We start from the raw sequence: 24,861 nt of genomic DNA, 5'->3' as shown, positions 1-24,861 counted from the left end.
TTAAAGATCACATTTATCATTTATTTCTGAATAAGTTATCTTTAGATGCTACATCTTCATCGACTATTGTCTGTTATGATCTGCTTTCTTTTTTGTAACACTGGATTTCAAGGAATATATTTACCACTTTGTTCTAAACTATTTATTAGAGATCTACACAGATAGCCTACAGAGGACAGCACTATGGAATCTGTTCTGGCATCCTGGTGGAGGTGTGGGGGATGCAGGGTAGAAGGAAGTCCACCTTTTTTTTTTTCTTTTCTTTTCTTTTTTTTCGTGTTCTTATGGTAAGAACCTGTCTTCATAGTCACTCAGTAGCCAGGACAAAGCACCTTTGGTGTCTGCACATTCTGCAGGCCCATCTGCCGTAGCATTCCTCAGTACTTCATCCTGGCCTGAGAAACACCAGGAAGTGTTGGGATCTTTCAGCCCCTACTCAGCTATGAATAATAACAAATACTTCCCAGTCTCTTTTAAATACATATTGTCCATTCTTTGAAAACAGTTACGGAATTGCTAGGCAGAGAAGAGATTTTTATTTTTTTGAGATGTGCAGGGCTTAAAGAGTGTCCCTATTACAGCAAAGTGGGACAATTTCTGTAGAAGAGGTGTTTTCAATATTCATAAAAGTCATAATTAGGTAATTTATTAAGTATAGCAAATTTTGAGAGGTGTGGATTTGGATGGGTATCTTGATTCAGGCATTTCATTTCAATTTATTAGATCTGTTTCTCAAATAGCTGCAGCTTGTTCAGGTTTTATTCCTGCCAGTTGGATATGAAGTACTGTATGTTTGGGCTCCCTGTACAGAATTTGTTTCCAAAAAAATAGTGTCGTGCTGCTTTCCATCTACTGGACCAGTAGGGGTAGGAAGATCTGATTTGAAGCCAGTGCAAAATGCAAAACTGATTAGATTTGGATTGTTCATACATTAGGCCTTCCTTTCCCTGTTCTTATCCTTTTTCCAGATGGAAGAACCAGTTTCCTCCCAGGGCACTTTCTCCTGGCAATTAGACTGTGAAGACGAGAATCATTTAGTACCGCTACTGCTGAAGTACCATTATATTAAGTTTAGGCTTTAAAATTTAGAGGAATGAATCAACATATTCTGTATTTGGTCTCTTTATTTTTCAATTAATGATGCTTGTGATGCTTTTAAAATTAGGAATCTAACTTTGTCTTTCTATTCTGCCTTTTTAAAATTAATATAATAACATCTTACTTTCCCACATTTCCTACTAAAACGTGGGTGGGGGGGGTCCCTGTAGTCAAATTTTAAAGCATCAAGTGTTTTAAAATGTTAACCATATTGCATGTACCTCTTTCTAATGTGCATTATGCACCCTCCTTCCCTTCTTAAATATAGTACTTATACCCAATGTTGCTTTTTCATGATGGTTAAAGGTTGTCATTATGAATGTTGGTTGCCACCCTTTGCTAAAATGCAGCAAATGCCCTCAGTTATTATTGTGGCTTGTAGAGCTCTGTGCCCTTATTAGTAAATGACTTTAGAATGTTATGCCCTTGGAATTCTTGTATCAGACCTTTGCCATTTTCCTTTTCTTTCTTACATCAGTAAGTAAGCAAGCACTTACACACAGGCACTACATTTTAGAACGATAAAAAAGATGATTTGGCCTAATGGCTTTAGTTTGCAGATTAGGAATAGAAGCCCAGGGAGGTTGCACAGTTAGTCCATGATTATGCAGCTAGCTGGGCTAGGAGCCGGGTAGAGATTACTCGACTCCTAATCCAGTGTTCTTTCTACCAGGCCACACCTTTTGCTTTTCCTTCTGTCAGGATACCTTGTCCAAATTGACTTTTTCCATGTTTATTTATTTATTTTTGCTCTTAGTGTGTAGTTAACTGATAGAGAAATTGGAAACAAGATTAAATAGAAAAAGCAATGAAGTAACATCTGATGGCTTGAAGCTCTGTTTCTATAAGTCAATGTACATCCTTGACTCTGTTTGTCTTTTGTATAAGGAAGTAGTTGGACTAATACTAGTAGTAACAAACATTTACTGAGTACTTGCCACATGTCAGGTACTATTAGGTTCTCATATGTGTTACCTCATTAAATTCTTACACAGATCCCATGAGGAAGTTCTGTGGGATTTGTGACATTATAATATTTGATATTATAATTAATAATTTTTATATTACAATATTTGATATTACAAAAGGGGAAACTCAGTGACACAAAGGTTACCTAGCTCACCAGAGATCCTTCGTTTAGTAAGTGGCAAAGCCAAGATTTAGTCTCCATGTTCGTAACCAGTCAGCTTTTATGTGACTGGATCATCTACATTTTCTCTTTTGGCTGTAACACTTGATGATTCTGGGTTTGAATAATAACACCAACAACTAACGTCACTAAGGACTCAATATACACTTTTTATATAGTGGCTCCCTTAGTCCTACCAGCAACTCTATGAGGCAGGTGCTGTTATTATCCCATTTTATAGATGAGAAAATCAAAGTACAGAGAAGTTAAGTGGATTGCCCAGTCTTGTAGTTACTAAGTGGCAGTGGCAAGATTTAGAACTAGGCAGATTTAAGTGCCTGCTAGCTTTGCCACTATGTCTTATTGCCTGAGAGTAGGTCTTGAGTATTTAATCCATGGGTGTAACATGAGTTTTATAATATTTATTTTTGCTAATTAGAGATGATGTTTTGTGTGTGTGTGAGAGAGAGAGACAGTGAGAGAAAGAGAACATGCACACGCACATTTACTTGTAAACATGATGATTTCTTATATGTGTGTTAAATAGGGGGTAAGCAGACAGATAAGTGAGTGAAGTGAACTTAGCACAAGTGGTGTAGGGAATGGGGTGGTGGGGACTGTGGCATATAGGAAAGCACAGGTCCTGGCCAAAGGGGCAGCTGACAGTGGCTCAGCCAACTCCTGACCTGTTTTTCAAGCAGAAAAGTGGACCCAGTGTTGCTGGATTGTGTGTGTGTGTATGTGTGTTCCTAGAGAGGCCAGCAGTTTGGATTTTTAAACCAGAAGAAGATTTTGAAGCTGATTTTTAAATAATCACAGTTAATTGAAGTTATTTGCAACCACTCTGAAAGAAAGAAATATTGGCAACCTCTGATTTAGATCATCAGGGCTGGGGGAAAGTGACCTTCTGGAAGTGAGACTTGGCCACATCTTGGTATCCCCACTACTTTTGGAAAAGATGAAAGATGGACCCCAATCCAGAATACTTATCCATTCTCTTCTATTAAGATGTTATGGTATTGTGCAATGTAGAGACAGTTGAATTTTTAAGTCTGCTTTTGAGAAACAGCTGCCTTGTGAGGTTGCAGCATTCATCCAAAGTCCCCCAATCTGTAGAGTGAGGAATCCTGGCATCCGATTTCAGCTCTGTCCTCAGCACTAGTTTCCAAGTCTGTAGACACCTGATCCCTTCCAGGACTTTTTCAAACTGTACCTCCTTCGTTTAGGTACACCCTGGCAAGACTACTCAGGGATCCCTGCAAGACAGTGTGAAGTTACTGTTACTGATAGGAGTTTGGGATCTCTCTCTCTCACACACACACACTCACAAAAGTTTGATGCTTCCTTCTGTGAAATGAGTTCGGAGACTCAGCACTGGTTTTTGAACTGCCCAGGAAGATCCTTGCACGTGCTAAGGATCTACTTTCTACTTCAGGAAGCAAGGTGGGGGCATAGTGATAACTGCTTGCTTTCCCCCATAAAGGTCGCTCCACTCTTACCTGTTTTACACACTGGGCTTCCACTTATGATTCCCTTAGTACAAAGGTCTCCGAAGCTAAAACAAACATTGACTCAGTCCTGAAAACTTAATCATATCTAATGTCTGCTTCAATTTAAAAACCCTGATGTTCCTAAAAAGGGAGGAGAGTTCACATTACTTTTCTCCTGTGTTGCCAAAGTAACTTCAGGAGCAAACTGGGTATCTGATCTCTGCAGACTGACGGTACTCCTTTAAAACTTGGTGGCATTTTTTTTTTTTTAATGGTTGCTCTCCTTAAAGAATATTATTTAAGAAAAAAACTCATATCAACTTGCTGTGCTATGGTCTAAATTCCTGTCTCGGAAATATTATAGGTGAATGTATTTCCAGATGCTGCAAATAATGGAAAATCATGAAAACTCGAATCAGGGTCCCTGTCCTTAAATGTGTTTCAGTTTGCATTTTGATAGCAGTTTAGAAATGTTATCGCTTGTTTTGTCACAGACATAATTCACATCTTTCTTCAGGCACTGTAAACAAGAGAAATGGTTTAATGGCCCCATAAAGGCACTCTGCTGATGGCTGAGATTAGGCCCTTTAGTAATGGATATTGGTGTGTGTATGTGTGAGTGGTATATGTACACAGTGGGGGTGGGGAGGACTTGGAAGAGGTAAATGTACTAGAAAGAATCTTTGAGAGCCTCAGATGCAGCTGAAAGTGCCTTCTGCTTCTGTGTGTCTTGGAAGATGGATTCACAAAGCATGTGACACCATTGTCTTTATTTATACTCAAGCCTTCCCCTTTGCTTCTGGAATTTAACTGAGCACTAATTGAGGTCATTGCGATCCATTTATTACCTGAAATTGAAGTCATATTAACTTAAAGTGAATGCTTTTCATCTACTGAGTGTATTCCTAACTACATATATTTGTATAAAAGGCTGTGTGCATTTTTCATGCCATGCTTGTATCTGGTCTTAAATAATCTAATTTATATATACCATTTGCTTCCCCCCTCCCTTTTAAAGAGATTTTTTTTTTTTTTAATCACTGCTATAGCCAAGTGAAATTTTTTTTTACAAGCACTTTAGTATCCACACTATGATTTGTTTTGACTTTTTCAGTTACATTTTTTAGACAGGTGCAAAAAATTCTCCATGTTATACATCATCACCCTGATCTAAGTAAATGCCTTGAAATTCCTCAAAGCACATAAATTTGTAGATTTTTAGTCTCAATTTTGTGTCATTTTTTTAATCAGCTAGTTTGTGTATATTGCTGTAAAATTGGCTACACAAGGCTCCACATTTTTGGTTTTGAGAGTCAGAGTAAACCAAGAGTTAAGAGATTAAAATTAAGTGTCCTTTGTTGACTAGTTGAGCTGTCTCTGTCACTAGCAGGTGTCACTTTCCATCCAGCCACTTTAGTGTTTTCCTTCTCCTTTTTCATTGTAGACTATATTCTGGAACAGGAATCAGCAAACTTTTCTCTGTAAAGAGTCAGATGGTAAATATTTCGGGCTTTGTGGGTCATATGGTTTCTGTTACAACTACTCCATTTGGCCATTGTAGCTCAAAGTAGCCCTAGACTAGACCGAAATGAATGGGTGGGAGAGTGTTCTACTAACGCTTCATTTACAAAAACAGGTGGAAGGCCGGATTTGGCCCATGGGCTGTAATTTGCCAACCTCTGTTCTAGAACAGCATACAGAAGACTATTCTAAAACATAATTTTTGAACAGACCAGAAATCGCAACCTCAAAATAAAGAGACTGTCTTCAAGGCTCTTCCTCCAAAACTATAGATTTTATTTCTGTTTAGAGAAGAATTAAAAATGTGATGTGTTTTTCTTCCCAGGGTAATTGTTTGCTACTCACAGAAACTGCTACCCTATTTCACTCTTATGACAAGAGTTGGGAGGAAAGCAGAGTGAAAGGTCAGAGCCAAGACAACTTATCACTGTATTTACTTTCGCTGTCCACATATAGAAGGAGACCTTTCCATCATAGTGACATTTTGGCTATCAGAGTATAGGGGAAGCTTCAAATGTTGAATAGCAACATTCTTCCTTCAGTGGAATACGAGTGGTGTGAATTTTTAAATGCCTTTGGTCACAGTAATAAATTGAAAGAAGGCAGATTGCCTGAAAGCAAACATGAATACTCTGAGAAGCGTTATTTGGATACAAATGCCAAGAATATAGTAGTAAGGTCATACATACAGATACATGTATCAGACACACATGAATTAGTCATACTTAAAGAATACTGCCTAATATTTTTATTAGGGAATATTTAAAACACCAAATAAAGCTCTAATTGGACTTCTATGAGCTCTTGATAATAAGGACTATGTCTCACTATTTATCTTCATTCCATAGCTCCGCATTCCTTCACCCTCTCAGGACCTGCCATAGTGTCTGGGGCATGGTAGATGAATTAACGAATGAATTAATGAATTAGTTGCTGAAGAAATGAATGAATAAAAATCTCGTATAATGTGATAGTAGTGCTCATGCATGAAGGAAATAATGAGTGTGTGTGTATAAATAAATTTGAATTATATACTCAAGAGTTCAACAGTTACAATCTTAAGATTGAGCCCAGGACTCTAATTTATTTATTTATTTACTTATTTTGAGTCGGAGTCTCCTCTGTCACTCAGCCTGGAGTGCAGTGGCGCAGCTCACTGCAAGCTCCGCCTCCTGGGTTCATGCCATTCTCCTGCCTCAGCCTCCCGAGTAGCTGGGACTACAGGTGCCCGCCATCGCGCCCAGCTAATTTTTTGTGTCTTTAGTAGAGATGGGGTTTCACTGTGTTAGCCAGGATGGTCTCGATTTCCTGACCTCGTGATCTGCCCTCCTCGGCTTCCCAAAGTGCTGGGATTACAGGTGTGAGCCACCGTGCCCAACCAGGGCTCTAATTCTTAATGTGCTATGATTTAGTGTTAGATCTTTAGTCAGACGTGGTCTTAGCTTCTTTGTGCCTTTTAAAAAGATCTGTTAAATGGGAATGATTATATATGTTCTTGTCTTAAATGATGAGAATCAAATAGAGTATGGGACAATTCTTTGAAAGTGGTTAAATGTTATGTGTGTTTGAGTGTTTTTTTTTTTTTTTGTATAGTTAATATTTTCTATTAGGATTACAATTAGTGTTTTTTATTAGGATTTCAAACTCAATCAGAGTTTGTTAACACTTAAGTTAAACATATTATCTTTGTTAAATTTACAAGACATCGTCTTCACTGTAAAAATATAAACAAAAACATACATGAATCATAGATTTCATTGTTCATTCTCTGGATTTACATTAACCAGTCAGTTGTAACAAACATTATCTGTTTTTAATGTAAGGATACAAATAATGCCCCAATCTTATGATTGTTTGGGAAATTATTCTCCTATGAGCAAATTTTAAATTCATATTCTCAGCCAGGTGTAGTGGCTCATGCCTATAATCCCAGCACTTTGGGAGGCTGAAGTGGTCAGGAGTTTGAGACCAGCCTGGCCAACATGGTGAAACCCCGTCTCTATTAAAAATGCAAAAAAATTAGCAGAGCATGGTGGCACACACCTGTAATCCCAGCTACTTGGGAGGCTGAGGCAGGAGAATCACTTGAACCCTCGAGTCGGAGGTTGCAGTGAGCTGAGATTGTGCCACTGCACTCCAGTCTGGGAGACAGAGCGAGACTCCATCTCAAAATAAATAAATGAATGAATAAATAAATAAAATAAGTAAATAAATACATATTCTCCACTTATATTTCAAGTGTTCAAATGTGATTTTACATTATGTATCTACCCTCAGCCAAAGATGTAGTTGTAGACCAGCATTGTTGCTCTTAGAAAGCTAAGGGCATTTCTATGCTCTGGTAAAATAATAATGACAAGATTGTGCCCTCTTTCTAAAATATAGGTAGAAAAAATTGAAAGCAATGATGTGTCATAGTTCATAGTTCTAAAATGAAAACAGTTACTAATTAAGCAAAAACTTCATGAGGAATCCCATAACCCCAAGTAAACTTCCGAATTAAGAAGTGGTTACGTTTATTTTGGAAGTGCATTTTTTAAAGTCTTGGTATTTTGGAGCTCTTAAATTTAACCATTAGAAGAACTCAAGTGATCATTAGTCAGCCTTAAGATGTGGTTTTAAAGGTCAAGCTTCCATCAAAGAAAAAATGCAAGACACATCTCTTGAGCGTTCTTTCTGCCTTTCCTCCCAAAAATTTGATTGTCCGGAGGAGTTGTGGATCATAAAAGTTTCCATGGAAAATGTGTTTGAAGAATGCCAGAGGAAGACTGCAGATTTTCTAGATAAATTATCTGACCTGTCTGAAGTCAGGGATAAAAAATATAATATCATTTTGAACCACCACTTTGCAAATGAAATGAAGGAGTTAACTCACTTGATTTGGTGCACTTGAAGAAGGAAAGATTCACTTTAATTAAAACTACAAACAATGCAGATGCCTGTAACTCTGTTCCAGACCCAGCAAGGATGGTACTGCAAGAGAAATGAAAAGTACCTAGCAGCCTCGGCAGCAGGCTGGAGCCGTGTTCAACGAAAGTAATTTAATTAGTGTTGATCATGACTCCAGATGATGGTGATTTGATAAGGAATAATTTAGTACTTAACAGCCTTTTACATGCACCAACTCCATGTGGGAAGGTAAAGCAAATTGCACAAAATGAATGTGCTGCTTTTGCTTGTGCCTGTGCCAATGAACTGGAAAACCGCCTGTTAGCAGACTCAGATTCTCAGCCCTGTGATGAAATACCCAACACGTTTTCAACTCAGCCCTCTCTGATGGGAGTCTCTACACCACTCTTATTTAAGAATAAATAAGAGAAGTCATTTTTGTGACACAGAATCTCCAGGAAGCAGGAAAGTTAAAATGAGGAAAATAATGTAGCCTACGGCTTTTGTGCTGTAAGTTGAAGATTTTTAGGTTGGCTTTCTCTTTTTTCCTCACATGCAGCAATTCAAAAAAAAAAAAAAATTCTTGCCAACTCAGATTCATTGGATTACTTATCTGGCTTATGATTAGAAAAAAAAATAAATAAATAAATCAGTTTCAAGGGCCCATAGTGACTGAGGCCCACATAGGTTGAACCTGTTATGGAGAGAGCTGGGTATCCCAAAACTGCTGGAGTAGGAGAACTTGTAAGAATCCTTGAGTGTTGGCATCTAAGGAAAAGGAAGATGTTACTGGATTTAAAAAAAAAAAAAAAACTTTTCAACTACTGGACCTATTTGAATGCAGCATACATCAGAACACAGTGGATTCAAATTTGCCCAATTATGAGCAATCACCTAGAAAGTTTTATAAGATTCAGAATCCTGATACAACCCAGTTCTAATGAATGGAATTTCTGGTTTTCCCGGGCTGCTGTAACAAAGTATCACAAACTGGGTTGCTTTGTGAAATTTGTTGTTTCAAAGTTCTGGAGGCTGGGAATCCAAGATGAAGGCTGTCAGCAGGACTCGGAGGGCTGTGAGAGAGAATCTATTCCCTGCCTCTTCCTAGCTTCTGGTAGTTTCCTGGGAACCTCTGGCATTCCTTGGCTTGTAGAGGCCTCACTCTTACCTGTGCCCTCGTTTTCATGTAGCAGTCTCCCTGTGTGCATGTCTCTTTAACCAGATTCTCCCTTTTATAAAGATACTAGTCACATTGGATTAGTGCTCACCTTAATGACCTTATGTTAATTTAATCTTCCAAATAAGAGATTCTGGTGTTGAAATTTCAACATGTAAATTCTGAGGGGACACAATCCAACCAATAACCAATGGGGTTTGAGAATCTGTGTTTCTCCAGCAGCTCCCTAGATAATTTGATGATGTGCCAGATTTGGGAATCCTGTGTTCAGGGATCAGCTCACCTCTGATAACCCTTTGAGAATCCTTACGCCCTGCAGTAGTAGACTGAATGTTTGTGTCCCTCTCTCACTGCTCCCACCCCAGCAAATTCAAATATTGAAACTGACTCCCCAGTGTGATGGTATTTGGAAGTGAGGACTTCAGGAAGTGATTAGGTCATGAAGATGGAGCCAATGGGATTAGTGCCCCTATTCCCTTACTAAAGAGATCCCAGGGAGCTCACTTGTGATTTCTGCTATGTGAAGTTGCAACGAGAAGATGACTATCTGTGAACCAGGAAGTGAGCTTTCACCAAACGCTGAATCTGCTGGTGACTTGATGCTGGATTTCCCAGCTTCCAGAGCTGTCAGCAATAAATACCTGTTGTTTATAAATCATACAGTCTATGGTATTTTTGTTACAGCAGCCTAAACAGATTAAGACACGCCCCTTCTTCTGAGGTCACTTCAGGAAACTCATTGGGCCAATCTGAAAGTAGTAGAGCACCAAATAGCATTTCCACTAGCATGGATCACGCCTTTTGCTTCTAGGTCCGTACTAAGGGATATTTTGATAGAAGGCTGTTGTTATGCTAGCAGCCATTCATGATGGTGCCGAAAACATGCCATTCCTCCCCACCCTCCATTCCCTACCCATCTGGAATAATCTCTCCTGTGAAGTTGAAGCGCATTTTCAGATGTCTCAGCTGCGTCAAAAAGTCAGACATGTTCAAATAACTTAATTAGTGTAGCTTTGATTAATGTCCCTCAGAGTTTTTTAAACTTTATATGGATATACATTCACTATAATGCAAAAATCTGAAGTGTATATTTTGATGAATTTTACATGTGTATATATCCACATAACCACCACCCAGAGCAAGATATAAAATGTTTCTAGCAAGATGTATTTCCATAACTTCGTACCTGTGAGATCATCTGTGTTTTTGCATGTAATTTGTCCCTTTTTATTCCTGTGTAGTATTCATTCCACTGTATGCTTATTCCATGATTTATTTATCCATTTGCCCATTGGTGAATATTTGAGTTTTTCCAGTTTTTGCTGTCATGATTAAAGCTTCTTTGAACATTCTCAAACATGTCTTTTGGTGAACATATGCACTCCTTTTTCTTGGATATATACCTAAGGGTGTATTATTGGATCATAGAGTAGATTTCTGTTGACCTAGTAGATATTGCCAGAAAGTTTTCCAAAGTGCTTGTTATGCTAATCCATACTCTCAGCAGCTTGTGTAAAAGTTCCCATTGCTTCTTGTCTTCACCAAAACTTTGTAATGTCTATCTTTTGCAGGTTAGTCATTCTGGTGATATCTATATCTATCTGATACAATTATATAGTGATAATCTCATGTGAATTATTTTGCAGTTTTCTGAAGAATAGAGATTTTAAATACCTTTGCATATATTTTATTGTTATTCCCATTTGTTTTGCTGTCTGGATATCCTCTTTTGTGAACTGCCTGCCTGTTTCAAGACTTTCTGCCAATTTTTTAAATGGGGAATTTGTCTTATCTTACTGATATGTTGCAATTCTTATTTTCTTAAATATGAGTTCTTTGTCAGATCTTTCTACTTAAAACATCTTATAGCTTGTGACTTACTTTCCTTTTTTTTTTTTTTAAATTTATTTATTATTATTATACTGTAAGTTGTAGGGTACATGTGCATAACGTGCAGGTTTGTTACATATGTATACTTGTGCCTTGTTGGTGTGCTGCACCCATCAACTCGTCATTTACATCAGGTATAACTCCCAATGCAATCCCTCCCCCCTCCCCCCCTCCCCATGATAGGCCCCGGTGTGTGATGTTCCCCTTCCTGAGTAGTGTCTTTTGAAAAAGTGTTTTTGATTTCAATGAAGCCTAATTTGCTGATATTTTTTCTTTTATGGTTAGTGCTTTTTGTGTCCTGTTTATAAATATTTTCCTACTTGATGGTACTCAAGACTTAAAATATAGTAATATTAAACATTATAGTCTCCAATATGGCTGACATTTTGATAAATATGATAAACTTTACATCATACTGCATGCATATTTATTAGCTATAGAGGTCATCAATTTTTAGTCGTATAAATTTGATCTAATCTCTCAGGTACAATATGATTTGTTACTTGAATTCCTTATATGTTGCTACTGCTTTTTCTTATGAAAATGTAAAACCCAATACTTAATCTGAAGTGCTAAAACTTGGATATATGCGTGTTCTCACTTATAAGTAGGAGCTAGATGATGAGAACACATGGACACAAAGGGGAAGAACAGACGCTGGGGGCTACTTGAGGATGGAGGGTGGGAAGACGAAGAGGATCAGAAAAAAATAACTACTGGGTCCTAGGCTTAGTATCTGGGTGATAAAATAATCTGTACAACAAACTCCCATGACACGAGCTTACCTATATAATAAACCTGCACATGTATCCCTGAACCTAAAATTAAAGTTAAAAAGCAAAACAAAACTTGGGAATACACGTTTTGCTAAATATGTTCAAAGATGTAATAAATAATAGAAAACCATTTGTTTAAAAAAAAAAAAAGAAATGCATGGTTAATGTATTACAAAGGTGTGTCATTTAGTATTTGTTATTCTAAGATGTCATGTACACACACACAACACGCAGATATACACTGGGAGACAATTTTCTTATAGAGTACTACTTTATTTGTTTGCTTATTTATTTATTTGAGACAGAGTCTCACTCTGTCACCTAGGCTGGAGTACAGTGGCACGATCTTGGCAACCTCTGCCTCACGGGTTCAAGTGATTCTGGTGCCCCAGCCTCCTGAGTAGCTGTAATTATAGGTGGACACCACCATGCCTGGCTAATTTTTGTATTTTTAGTGGAGATGGAGTTTCACCATGTTGACAAGGCTGGTCTCAAACTCTTGGACTCAAGTGATCTCCCCACATTGACCTCCCATAGAGCTGGGATTACAGGTGTGACCCACCGTACTGGGCCTAGAACACTACTTTAAATTCTTCGTAGGTTTTCTTTTCACATTTAAAAAATGTTTACCCAGGAAATTGAGGACACATAGACAAATGTGAAGAGAATAATGTTAATTCCCTCCTGCCCTTCAATTGGCTTTTACCATTTATCAACGTTTTTCTAATCTTATTCATCACTTTCCTCACAAATAATTATTTTTTCGAGAGTATTTTAAAGAAAATTCTGGATATTTTATCTGTAAATATTTTATGAACCTCTAAAATTAAAACTTTTAAAATATAGCTACTGTGCCATTATCACATCCAACAAAATTAACAATGATTTATTAAATTTTCTAATAACTAGTCTATACTAAAATGTCTTATTTATTGTAGAGTTGTCTTTTTATAGTTGGCTTGTTCAAATCAGAATTCGAACAAGTCCTCATAATTGATTCTTGAGGTCCTTAAGCCTCTTCTGTCAGAAGAATTAGAGCTTTCTGACTTGGTAAAGTTAATGCACATGAGTATTCTTGACATATGGAGATATACAAAATTTCTCTTTTGTTTTTCTTTTTACTTTGAATAGGCGTACTAAACATGTATGCACATACACACACACACACAACATTAAAAAATGCTTTGAAATTGTATACCTAGGGTAATTATTTTATTATTATCTGTTAAGTTTCTCTTAGATCACTTAAGTAAAGTTTACCTATTTGGCAAATTTATTTTCTAGAATATTTCAGATGACTCTTGATTGCCATTGAACACTTGTATCAAAATTATATGCATATAAAACAAATAGTATTTGTTTTCCTGAAGCTTGGTAGTTTGTGATATCAAATTTCTATATTAAAAATTATATATACCATTCAAGCTAATGCAAGTTTATAATTCTGTAATGGTATAATTAGATTGAATGACAAATGACATCATAAACCACAAAATTCCTCTTGTCATATCTTTCTTTTTGGAATGCGGACTTAACATACGGTGTTTTAATTTCAGTTTGTATAAGAGTTAGAATAAATCTCCACAGCATGTGTCTCTGTTACATTTATCCCTTGACTATTCATACCTGTGGATATTATACGTAAATTACAAAATCTATTCTTATGACTATTTTTTCCTTTTTTAAACCAATTTCCCATTTATACCAAAAATTTAATTACTCTGATAAGATTTCTAATAGGCATTTCTTCAGTTTCATATTGAAGAATAAAAAATATATAGCTTTTTTTTTTTTTTTTTTTTTGATGGAGTCTCACTCTGTTGCCCAGGCTGGAATGCAATGGTATGACCTCGGCTCACTGCAACCTCCCCTTCTGGGTTCAAGCAATTCTCCTGTCTCAGCCTCCCAAGTAGCTGGGATTACAAGCACCTGCCATCATACCCGGCTAATTTTTGTATTTTTGTACAGACAGGGTTTCACCATGTTGCTCAGGTTGGTCTTGAACTCCTGACCTCAGGTGATCCACTTGCCTTAGCCTCCCAAAGTGTTGGGATTACCGATGTGAGCCACAGCGCCCAGCCTATAGCATGTTTTTTAATTATTGGATTTAAAACTGTGATTCCCTCCCCATATACATATTTTTTAAGTTTTCATATTTTGTGATGTAGCTTTGTATGTTATTAAACATAAATGCATATAAGCATTTATATGCTTTAAGTCACAGTAAAAAGGTGAAAACATCATTTCATATAGAATAATTGTTTCATGGTAGATTACATGTGACAAACAACATTTACATATTTCTCAGATTTCATCTTCACAGTTCTGTTAATTAGATAGGCAGATACTTAATCTCTATTTTATAGATGAGAACTGGCCTCAAAGATGTTGACTTTTTGCCCAAAGTAATATCAGTCACTTCTGGACCTGCGCCTGGATTTTCTTTGTCCTAGTCTAGTTGTCATTTCATTAAACTATTATTATTGATGCAGTTGATATATTTTACTTTCAATAATGCTTAAAATTGTATTTTGGTCTTTAATTGATTCTTGGCTAATCAGTTGTAATTTTTCTGCTTTAGTCATTGTAAACCTTTCTGATATGTTTTCAAAATGTACTTTCTTGAAACTGAGCTTCTAGCATTGTTAATATCAGTTAAGCAAACTACAAGTGACTCACTTAAGTAATGAGAGAAAATTCAAGCATGCATTTTGTTACACAATAAAGGCAGAAAAGGAGTATACAAAGATTTTCTGAAATCTTCTGCTACTGAAATTCATCAAATGTGATTTTTCTTACATATATAATATGAGATGTGAATGACATTTTCAACAAGAGAAGTAGAACACATTAATCTCCATAATTCCTAACAGCATTTAATTTTTGTGGGTATTTTGTTCTTTTTTCTAGTGGCTTTTCATGGCCTACCCCTGAAAATCAAGAAAGAACCCCACAGTCCGTGTTCAGAAATCGGCTCTGCCTGCAGTCAAGAACAGCCCTTTAAATTCAGCTATGGAGAAAAGTGCCTGTACAATGTCAGGTAAAGCCACCAGGTGTTTGGATATAAGACAGTGGTTCTTATTGAATCAAAAAGTCCAGAATAATATGAAATCTCAAGTCATATTTTATGAGTTACATCTTTAATATGTAACAAGCTAATTAGGTAATGCATTTAGCAGAATTCTAAAGAACCATTTACCATCCAAACACACACTTTGGATTCATTTTAAAGCAATAATTTTTATCCAGATCATTAGTTGCTTTTCTACTGTAGGGATGCATCTTGGGTTTGAAAAAGGAGTTTTACTTGGCACAAGCAGCTTTTGAAAGTTCCCATTAGAATGAATGCATTATACACTTTAGATAGAGTTTGTAGGAAAAAAAAAAAAAAGATGAAACATTTGGCAGGTCTAAGCAGTACATTAGTTATCTGTCAGGTTTTGCAGATGATCTATAAGATGAGTTCATGGACAATTTGCAATAAAACTGGAATTTCATAAGACTTAGCAGAGGCTATTATCTATTAAAAAGCTGGTTGTTCTGATGATGATAATAAAGGGTGGTGCAGTAAAAGTACACTGTTCATTTGTTAGAAAATTTTATCACATATATGTTCATTAAAAACCCTTCAAAGTAAATTGCATGATGCTACTTTTCATATTGGCCTGTAATTGTATAAAGAAAAAGTTGGCTGTCTCTACTGAGTATTATCACTCTCAATTACAGTAGAAACTTAGTTCTTACAAGGAGTTTGGAAACTTACACAAATGATTCCAGATATTCGTACTGTTTTGTAAGTTATGTCAATTCAGATTCATCATACATTATGACCCAAAGGAGTCTTCTATTAAATATTTCCTCAGATATTTATTGCATACACTGTTTATGTCCAAGATATGTAAGAGTCTAGAAACATAGGCCATACGTGGTGGCTCATGCCTGTAATCTCAGCACTTTGGGAGGCAGAGCTGGGCAGATCACCTGAGGTCGGGAATTCGAGACCAGCCTGACCAACCTGGAAAAGCCCCATCTCTACTAAAAATACAAAATTAGCCGGGCGTGGTGGCGCATGCTGTAATCCCAGCTACTCCAGAGGCTGAGGCAGGAGAATCGCTTGAACCCGGGAGGTGGAGGTTGTGGTGAGCAAAGATCGTGCCATTGCACTCTAGCCTGGGCAACAAGAGAGATAATCCATCTCAAAAATAAAAAAGAAACATAGACTTGTGCCATTATGGCAGCAGATATTTTATTACCATTTGTTCTTGCAAACTTGTCTTTTATGTTTGCTTTTCTAAGAGGTTCACCAGAGCCCGAAATGATGGGCAGGCTCAATTGAAACTGCAAAGTTTTATAAAAAAGGTCTCTTGTAGAAGCTAACTATTAAAGCATACTGAGTTCAGATAAGACAGTATTGATCGATCTGAGTTTTATTTTATAGTTCAGTTTTGTTTTTGCATTTTCTTCTTACAAGTACTGTGTATCCACAACGTAATTATTTAACATATTGAGGAATTTCTAGTCAATGCCAGTTAGATATAGAATTGTTATTGCCTTTCAGCATTAATCAGAATTGTGATTGTGAAATCATCACTGTTTTATATGCCATATCTGACATCCATAAATCAATAATAAAGGAATTGCCTGAATATTTTGAGTTTCTTTTGGGGGATGAATAATCTCCACAGTGATATATGGTATATGCAATAAATTCTGGTACTTCCATCTCTATACAGAAAATATTATTGAGTACAGCATTTCATGGGGGAATAGTTTCTTTTTTTTCTTCATTCATGAGAATGAGTTAGGTCAACCATTTCACAAAAGAAGTGGGTTTTTCTTCAGAAATACTGGTAAAGAACATACGTGTAACCAAACATGCACTTCATTATATGAACATTGTTGACTTTGCTTTAAAGCAAGAGTGGGCTTGTGCAGCATGTATTCCTTTACTCCTTGTAAAAGATTTTTGCAGATGGATATAATTCCGTTGCATTGATGGAGCAATAGAATAAATTATTACATAATTTAATTCAAAAAGAAATACTTCTTTCTAAAGGAAAAAAAGTGTACTGATGATTGCTTTTTATTTTATTTTACTTTTTTTTTTTTGAGACAGGGTCTCACTTGGTCAGCCAGGCTGGAGTGCAGTGGTGCGACCTGGGCTCACTGCAACCTCTGCCTCCCGGGTTCAAGCGATCCTCTCACCTCAGTCTTGTGAATATCTGAGCCTACAGCCATGTGTCACCACGCCCAGCTAATTTTTTGTATTTTTAGTAGAGACGGGATTTCACCATGTTGCTCAGGCTGGTCTTAAACTCCTGTGCTTAAGTGATCCTCCCACCTCAGCCTCCCAAAGTGCTGGGATCACAGGCATGAGCCACTGTGCCCAGCAAAATGAAATACATCATTCTAACTTAGAAATGTCCTGTTTTAAAAAAAATTTAAGGAAATTGAGTTTTAGTAAAATATTTTATAGATTACATTAGTTAAATCACATTCCTGAAATTTACACATAGGAAAGCAGTTTAAAATCGTAATATAAAATCAAGCTTACTCATTTTATTATTTTGTAATTGTGAGTGTTTAGGAGTTAGACTGTAATAGGATTTTATTCCTAATAACATTATTTTGTACTTATTCTCCAAGAAAGTTTAAATATATCAGACATTTTAATTTACCTCATTAATCTTCATTATTCCATGTGAGGAAGTTAAGGCCAAGCATCATTTATTTAATATAATAAAATGAAAATAAAGTAAAAGCATTGCCTTCTTAAAATCCCACCACAAATAAAAGCAAGCCAGGTATAGTCTCTACCTTATTAAGCTGATGTTAGTCATTGTTTTAAAATCTTATATAATATAAAAGAAAAATATAGTGTTAGAACTATTTAATGATTCAGGAATGATCTATCAAACTTTCTTAAATAGGTATATCAAGAGTAAATGGAAAAAATACCACTACTTTTCTGAACAGTAATTTTCCTTATACTAAGTTGTTTGTATATGCATTAAAAATACACATTTAATATTTGTTCTGTTACAAGGTTTTGCATTAATTATCCTATTTTCTGTTTAAGGGTGTTGTGATTTTTGAAGTTTATCTGTTCTGGATTTAAAAAACAACAGCAACAACAAAGTTTTCATTTCCATTTGACTTAAGTCTAAAATATCTTTTCTTCCTTTGGATTAGAAACTTTTTTAAAAAATAGCTCCAAAGAAAGAAATGTTCTCTTTTCTTTTGTCCCCTGGGTAGTGCCTATGATCAGAAGCCACAAGTGGGAATGAGGCCCTCCAATCCCCCCACACCATCCAGCACGCCAGTGTCCCCACTGCATCATGCATCTCCAAACTCAACTCATACACCGAAACCTGACCGGGCCTTCCCAGCTCACCTCCCTCCATCGCAGTCCATACCAGATAGCAGCTACCCCATGGACCACAGGTAACCTGCAGATACCACTTTTCTAGAAACTGTTTTTTGCATTCTTGGAAAAAATTTCTATTAACAGTTCTGAAGACCTAGAGTAGATTTAAGGTGAGCCTATTAATTTTGCACATCTGTGCAAAATATTTTTAGAAAGAGCTCACTCTATCTATACTTATAATTTGTGGAGAAAGTCATTTATAAACATTCCTTTTATAAACATTTAAATTGGTTGCTAAAATGGAAAATTAATCTATCTACTGACATTTGAGCATTTCCCTTTCGCTTTGCTTGAATTAAATTGCTTCACTTAAACTTTAAATCAGATCATCCCACTTTTATGAGCATATGTGTGTACTTCTTCTGTAAAGTTAGGAGACTAATTTTAGTAGGTAGCTTATGGAATTAGGTTTTTTACCTTATATTGAATGGTTCAGCTGTACATAGTTTTGCAGAACAGAACTTATTTGATTAAAACTGTTTACCATCATTTCCAAGTGATGAATATTTAATATCAGTAGACACATGACTCTGGACACTGAGAATATACAATTAAAGAGATAGAGACTCAATTAGTATTACTTAGAAAGGAGCAAGACAGGAAACATAGCATAGATCTAAGGAGAATACTGTGTTAGGTAATTCGTGACTCCTTGAGATTAAGAAATTCATATTTAAATAAAATATGAAATAAAACCTGTAGAGGTTCTGAGATGTACTACCTTAATATACAGCTTAAAATCCAGGTTGCTCATATACAGCAGCTCTCCTTCTTTATCACTTCTGCCTTGTGCTGCTGTATGCAGTGGTGTGCTGGTAAATGTTTAGCAACATTTACCATTTACTGGTAAATGTTTAGCCTGCATGGGAGAAAAACAAAAAGGCCTCATCAGTAGCTTTTGCTGGGTATGTGATGTACATATTGCTTTCATGGCCCACGATGAGCCATCACTGTGACAACCCTGAATGCCGACTTGCAAAGATGCAATAGCACAGCATAATGTAGTATTTCTAGCATACGGATACGGGAGACATAAGTAACCTCAGGTGTATAACTGGTAATGAAATGTAGTAAAATAATTAGAAAGTGATGAGTATTGCATTTTTATCTTTTGTTTTTAACATTTTTTTGACTGTGAAGTTGTATAATTTAACTCCTAATAGTGGCTGTGTTTAAGAACTGGCTCAAAAAATGCCTGCAAATTTAACAATAAGTCAGTGCAAACTGGCTCTGAGACACCATTGTAAAAATAACTCAGCCAAAGGAATCTTCTAGATCAGCAGAGGAAAGCAGAAGATATGCCACTGGCAACTTTCTGAAAATAAGGGAGCACTCAAGTCTGCTTTTTATAGGTTTTTTTCATGGGACTCAATCTCAAATTCAGAAACTCATTTTGCTATAAAGGGCATAAGATGAAAGCATTCTTTACAATGTGATACAAAGCCTTATCTTTTCCACCTTTGTATCCATCACTAGGTCCTCTTGTGGGGTAGTTATTAAATGCTTCCTATTATCTTTTTCTTCTCACCCCGTAGCCTTGAGACTTTGTCAGAGTGCAATGGTATGTGCATCTGTGTAAACAGTTTTGTAAATACAGATGAAAGAATTCTTATTGCAGGGTGGGCCATTAAACAGATGCACATTGTGCACAGCTAAAAGGGAACAAAAGTATGAACAAACAAAGTGTTATTTCCTCCACTACTGGTGACTTCTCGGAGTTCTCGATAACTGAATCTCACTCTTCTGATCAGTGCCAGAATTATAGATTGTATAATTCACTTTTTGTGCAAACTGGTTATTTCTTAGGGAAGGTGACTGCTGAATAAGCAGTGTGCCTGGTTTTAGGTGACCTAACTTGAAATGCTTTAGCCAAATCCATTTTAGTTTCTCTACTTGAAGTCAAATATTTGAGACTGAGAACAGCCGGCCCGGAACTCCAAGAGGGAAGCTCGGGGTCTTTTCCCACTGACCCCTGACTGAGTTTTGAGGACAGTACCAGCTGGCCAGTCCCGGGAAAATCTCTAAAGCCGTATGTTTCTGAGGAGGATTTCTTAGAGGGCTCTGGCCAACAAATGACAGTCCCTCAGTTATAAATGGCAAATTTGCTCTGGGAACAGATCCTTTCCCCAGAACACCCCCTCCAGCCAGGCACCCCACTTCACTCTGGGAACGCTTTACGGCCAACTGGCCTGCACCCTGCTTCCTTTCCTCAGCCTCACTCTGCTCCTCGGGCCAGCCCTTTGGCACTTTTTCCTGAACCCACTGTGCAGGAGCCCTGTCTCTCTTTCTCAGTGTTTCCACCACTTACACCCTGTTTTTCTTTATCCGGGAGTTCATCAGCATGTTCTCTGTATCTGTTAACTCCTTTCCAGAAGCTTCTTGAATCACTTTCTCTTTACCATTGGTCAGCGGCTCTTAAGAATTGCACCGAAACCTTGCAACTTCTGGGAAGCATGCGAGTTTGATATATACATGTTCCCCAGCAACTTCCAACTGGAATCAGGTCGACTCGTAAAAACAAATGGCTTGATTCCTTACAAAGCTTTCAGTTACAAGTATTATTAACTTCCTTTTAAGGCTTCACAAGTAAGCCAGTTTCTTATTTTAACTTCAAGTTACAATTTTCTGATTCACTCCTTGACAGTTCTTAATGATAATTTCTGTTTCTTTTTTTGGCTAATGAAATAAGCAAGAGAAGGGAAATGAATGCAGTGCCAGTCAGCCTAACTGCTCTGCAATATCCGAGTTTCTAAGTTTATTTTCTGCAGGTGTAGGTGGAATTTCAGTGCTTTCCATGACCGCCAGTGAGCCTAGAGTTAAATCACAGGATGGAGTGTTCTTAGAAATGCTAAAGCAATTGCTTTGCCATTCTTTAGCTTTTACCTTATTTTCATTTAACATTACCGAAATTAAATGCTAACTTTCCAAATTAAAGTCTCAGGAATGCTTTTAGTAGGGGGGGTTAATAGGCTTATATTTGCTCATAGAAATGTTTTATAGGTTATTTTTAAGCACTCCTGGGGCATTTTTAGAGCACTTTTAAATCTTTAATTAATCCACATCTTTGTGGTGGGTCAATGATATTATGGATGAGAAACACAGAACAGTACGATTATGTGATTAGCCAATCGGTATAAAGTATAACCAAGAACAAAGAGGCATAGGACTCATTTCTAGCCTTCTGCCGAGGTCTCAGAACTTCCTCATATCCTAACAGCGGGACTTGCCCCAAATCTATACAACACTAAAAGTTATTTTCACCTTTGGAGATCAGCTGTGTATTTACGCTTATTTTTATCACCCTGATAATGTATTTGAATCTATTGGAAGCCAATATGGTCTGCATTGCTGTTTGACAGTAAAGAGGTAGTCTTTTTAAAACCAGCTTGGGTTTGAGTCCTTATAATAAACAGTTTTGTTTATTGCTAAAAGACAATGTTAACTAGGACATTGTTGAGGAATTGAAACTCCTGCTGATTTAAGAAGAGTCATTCCTCTCTTGCTTCCTCAGCAATGGATAGTAATGGAAGGAAATCCAATAGGTAGATTTTTGTTTGGTTGGTTTTTTGTTTCTTGATCAGTTTGGTAATAGAATTAAAAGACAGAGGATGTAGTTTGAGATCAGACTCTATTCCTCCCTCCCCTTTTTTTTCTTGTATATAATCATTTCAGACCCTTTTGTGTGGAAATTATCAGTGATCCAATTGATTTAGAACTGGTCGTTTTAGCCATTAATGGGTGTGTGTGTGTGTGTGTGTGTGTAAAATCCTCAAAGTTGTTCATTGCTCTCCAATCTTTACTCAAAGTAGATCTTTAATTCATATACTGCAACAGTGCTGCAAGAGACTGATTAGAAGGGGAATATAAGTCATATGATTAAAAAACATAGAGCTACTAATCCAGGAAAGAAAAATGTAATGCTTGTTAAAGATTTACACTTCAGGTCAGCTGGTATCATGTTCATTCACTAAGAAATGAAAAACTGTATTAGTATTTTAAAGAATGTTGCATGTTACCATTTCATCTGAAACACACTCTCTTATTCCCTAGATTTCGCCGCCAGCTTTCTGAACCCTGTAACTCCTTTCCTCCTTTGCCGACAATGCCAAGGGAAGGACGTCCTATGTACCAACGCCAGATGTCTGAGCCAAACATCCCCTTCCCACCACAAGGCTTTAAGCAGGAGTACCACGACCCAGTGTATGAACACAACACCATGGTTGGCAGTGCGGCCAGCCAAAGCTTTCCCCCTCCTCTGATGATTAAACAGGAACCCAGAGATTTTGCATATGACTCAGGTAGGCCCCTGCTCTACTCAAATTACATTCAAGGCACCTTTTCACCTCCCCGGCACATTGGTTAGTGTTGGTATCAAACTGGGTAGCTCCAGACCATTTTTTAATGAGATCTTTCAGATATTGTCCCTTCATTGAAACTTCATCTACATGTAAAGATTTAGACCATCAAGTCATTTTGACATGAGGTGATGTTGAAATAGTGTCTGGAAACAAAACCAGTTCAAAGAAAAATACACTTTACAGAATCATGCACAGTCTCAGCTTGAGAGGGACATTGCAATGTTTTTTCTTAATTCTGCACTTTTTTTCTTCTTATTTTGCTACTACAGTGCTACTTAATAACATTGTTTACAGAAAGTAATATTCTTCTGAACTAGGTCACATATTGCTTATAACATTTTTTTAAAAATTACTGAGGTCCTGGTGTGGCATGTCACGCCTATAATCCTAGCACTTTGGGAGGCTGAGACCAGCGGATCATGAGGTCAGGAGATCGAGATCATCCTGACTAACACGGTGAAACGCCGTCTCTACTAAAAATACAAAAAAATAGCCAGGCGTGGTGGCAGGTGCCTGTAGTCCCAGCTACTCTGGAGGCTGAGGCAGGAGAATCGCTTGAACCCGGGAGATGGAGGTGGCAGGGAGCCAAGGTTGCACCACTGCACTCCAAACTGGGTGACATACTGAGACTCTATCTCAAAAAAAAAAAAATTATTGGCGGCAAAGATTCTAAGTGTTCTTAAGTAAGAATTCTCACATACTAAGAGGGGAATAACACAGATTATTCGTAGAGCTTAGCTTTGTCTCTGTGAGCTAGAAAGTAGTACAAAGCTGCACGTCAAGTAGGGGAGAGGGGTTTCCTGAAAGGAGGGAGGGTTTAAAATCTTTTCCAAGCCGTACACAGTGGCTCATGCCTATAATCCCAGCACTTTGGGAGGCCGAGGTGGGCGGATCACAAGGTCAGGAGATTGAGACCTTCCTCGCTAACATGGTGAAGCCCCGGCTCTACTAAAAATACAAAAAAATTAGCTGGGCGTGGTGGCGGGCGCCTGTAGTCCCAGCTACTCAGGAGGCTGAGGCAGGAGAGTACCGGCTTGAACCCGGGATCTGAGGCTTTGCAGTGAGCTGAGACCAGAGAGAAGCCACTGCACTCCAGCCCTAGGCGACAGAGAAGCGAGACTCCGTCTCAAAAAAAAATAGTACCACCAACTTTACCAATATTTGAACCTTGAGACTTTAGAAGAATTACTTAACTCTGCTGAGTTTTTCCTTCTATAATCTGCTAAATCAGGACATCTGTTTTTAACACATCTCAGGTATTTTGAAAAATAATCTATGAAATACAAGCTAATGTTGATAAGGTTACCATGTACCTGTAAAATATTGTTAACATTATTGTATCTGTGGTCAATAGATGGTTGTGGATGTGGACATATCATTTCCTTTTGTCTGGATATAAAGTTTGGGCATTCTTTAGGAAGCGACTGTTGCTTCCTCTGCTGCGGGATTTTCTTTTCTTTTCTATCTTTTGCTTTTTTGAGCCCAGTCTCGCTCTGTAGTCCAGCAGGCACAGGTGCAGTCAGTGCTATCGCTCACTGCTGCTCCTCCTTCTGAGTTCCGCGCCGTCTCCTTCTCAGCCTCCAACTGGGACTACAGGCACGTGCCAAGGCCCGGCTAATTTTGTTACAAGTAAACGAGGGATTTCACAGATTATGAATATCAGCACACATGATCAGCCATGGCCTCCCAAAGTGCTGGGATTACAAGTGTGAGCCACTACACCCGGCCCCCTCTGCTCAATTTTTGTATCATTAGTCTACCTGAGTAAAGAAAACTATCTCCAGGTCTTGAGTTACCAGTTTGCATATAAGATTACCTACTTGATAATGAACTGTCCTTAAGGCTCTTCAACAGAGAACCCTGTGACTTAGAAGTCTGCTTCTAGTCATCCTTCTACACGGGCCAATAAGTTCAAAGGACGAGGGGAATTGGCCCTCTTGAGGCATGCCTCAACTTCTAGAAAGCATGCGGGCTCCCCAAGACCTACGAATTCTCTGCCCAAGTGGCCTTAAGTCTACTTCCAGGGCCTGAGTAAGTTCATTCCAGGCCCTGTTTTCTGAAAAGCAGAGCACATTGCTCCTATATATAGCCCTAGATTCAAGGGTG

General features: G+C 37.5%; 1 protein-coding gene across 1 annotated transcript in view; it reads left to right on the top strand.

Moving 5' to 3' along the window:
* ETV1 (ETS variant transcription factor 1) overlaps window positions 1–24,861 on the top strand; it is a 99,172-nt gene that overhangs the window by 37,792 nt on the left and 36,519 nt on the right. Inside the window, 3 exon segments of the mRNA XM_031665304.1 lie at window positions 14,881–15,010; window positions 18,226–18,414; window positions 22,448–22,695. Coding sequence (XP_031521164.1) covers window positions 14,881–15,010; window positions 18,226–18,414; window positions 22,448–22,695 — 567 coding nt within the window.

This window comes from Papio anubis, chromosome 4, assembly GCF_008728515.1.
Source record: "Papio anubis isolate 15944 chromosome 4, Panubis1.0, whole genome shotgun sequence".
NCBI classification, from domain to species: Eukaryota; Metazoa; Chordata; class Mammalia; order Primates; family Cercopithecidae; genus Papio; species Papio anubis.
This window is presented reverse-complemented; position numbering and strand designations above follow the sequence as displayed.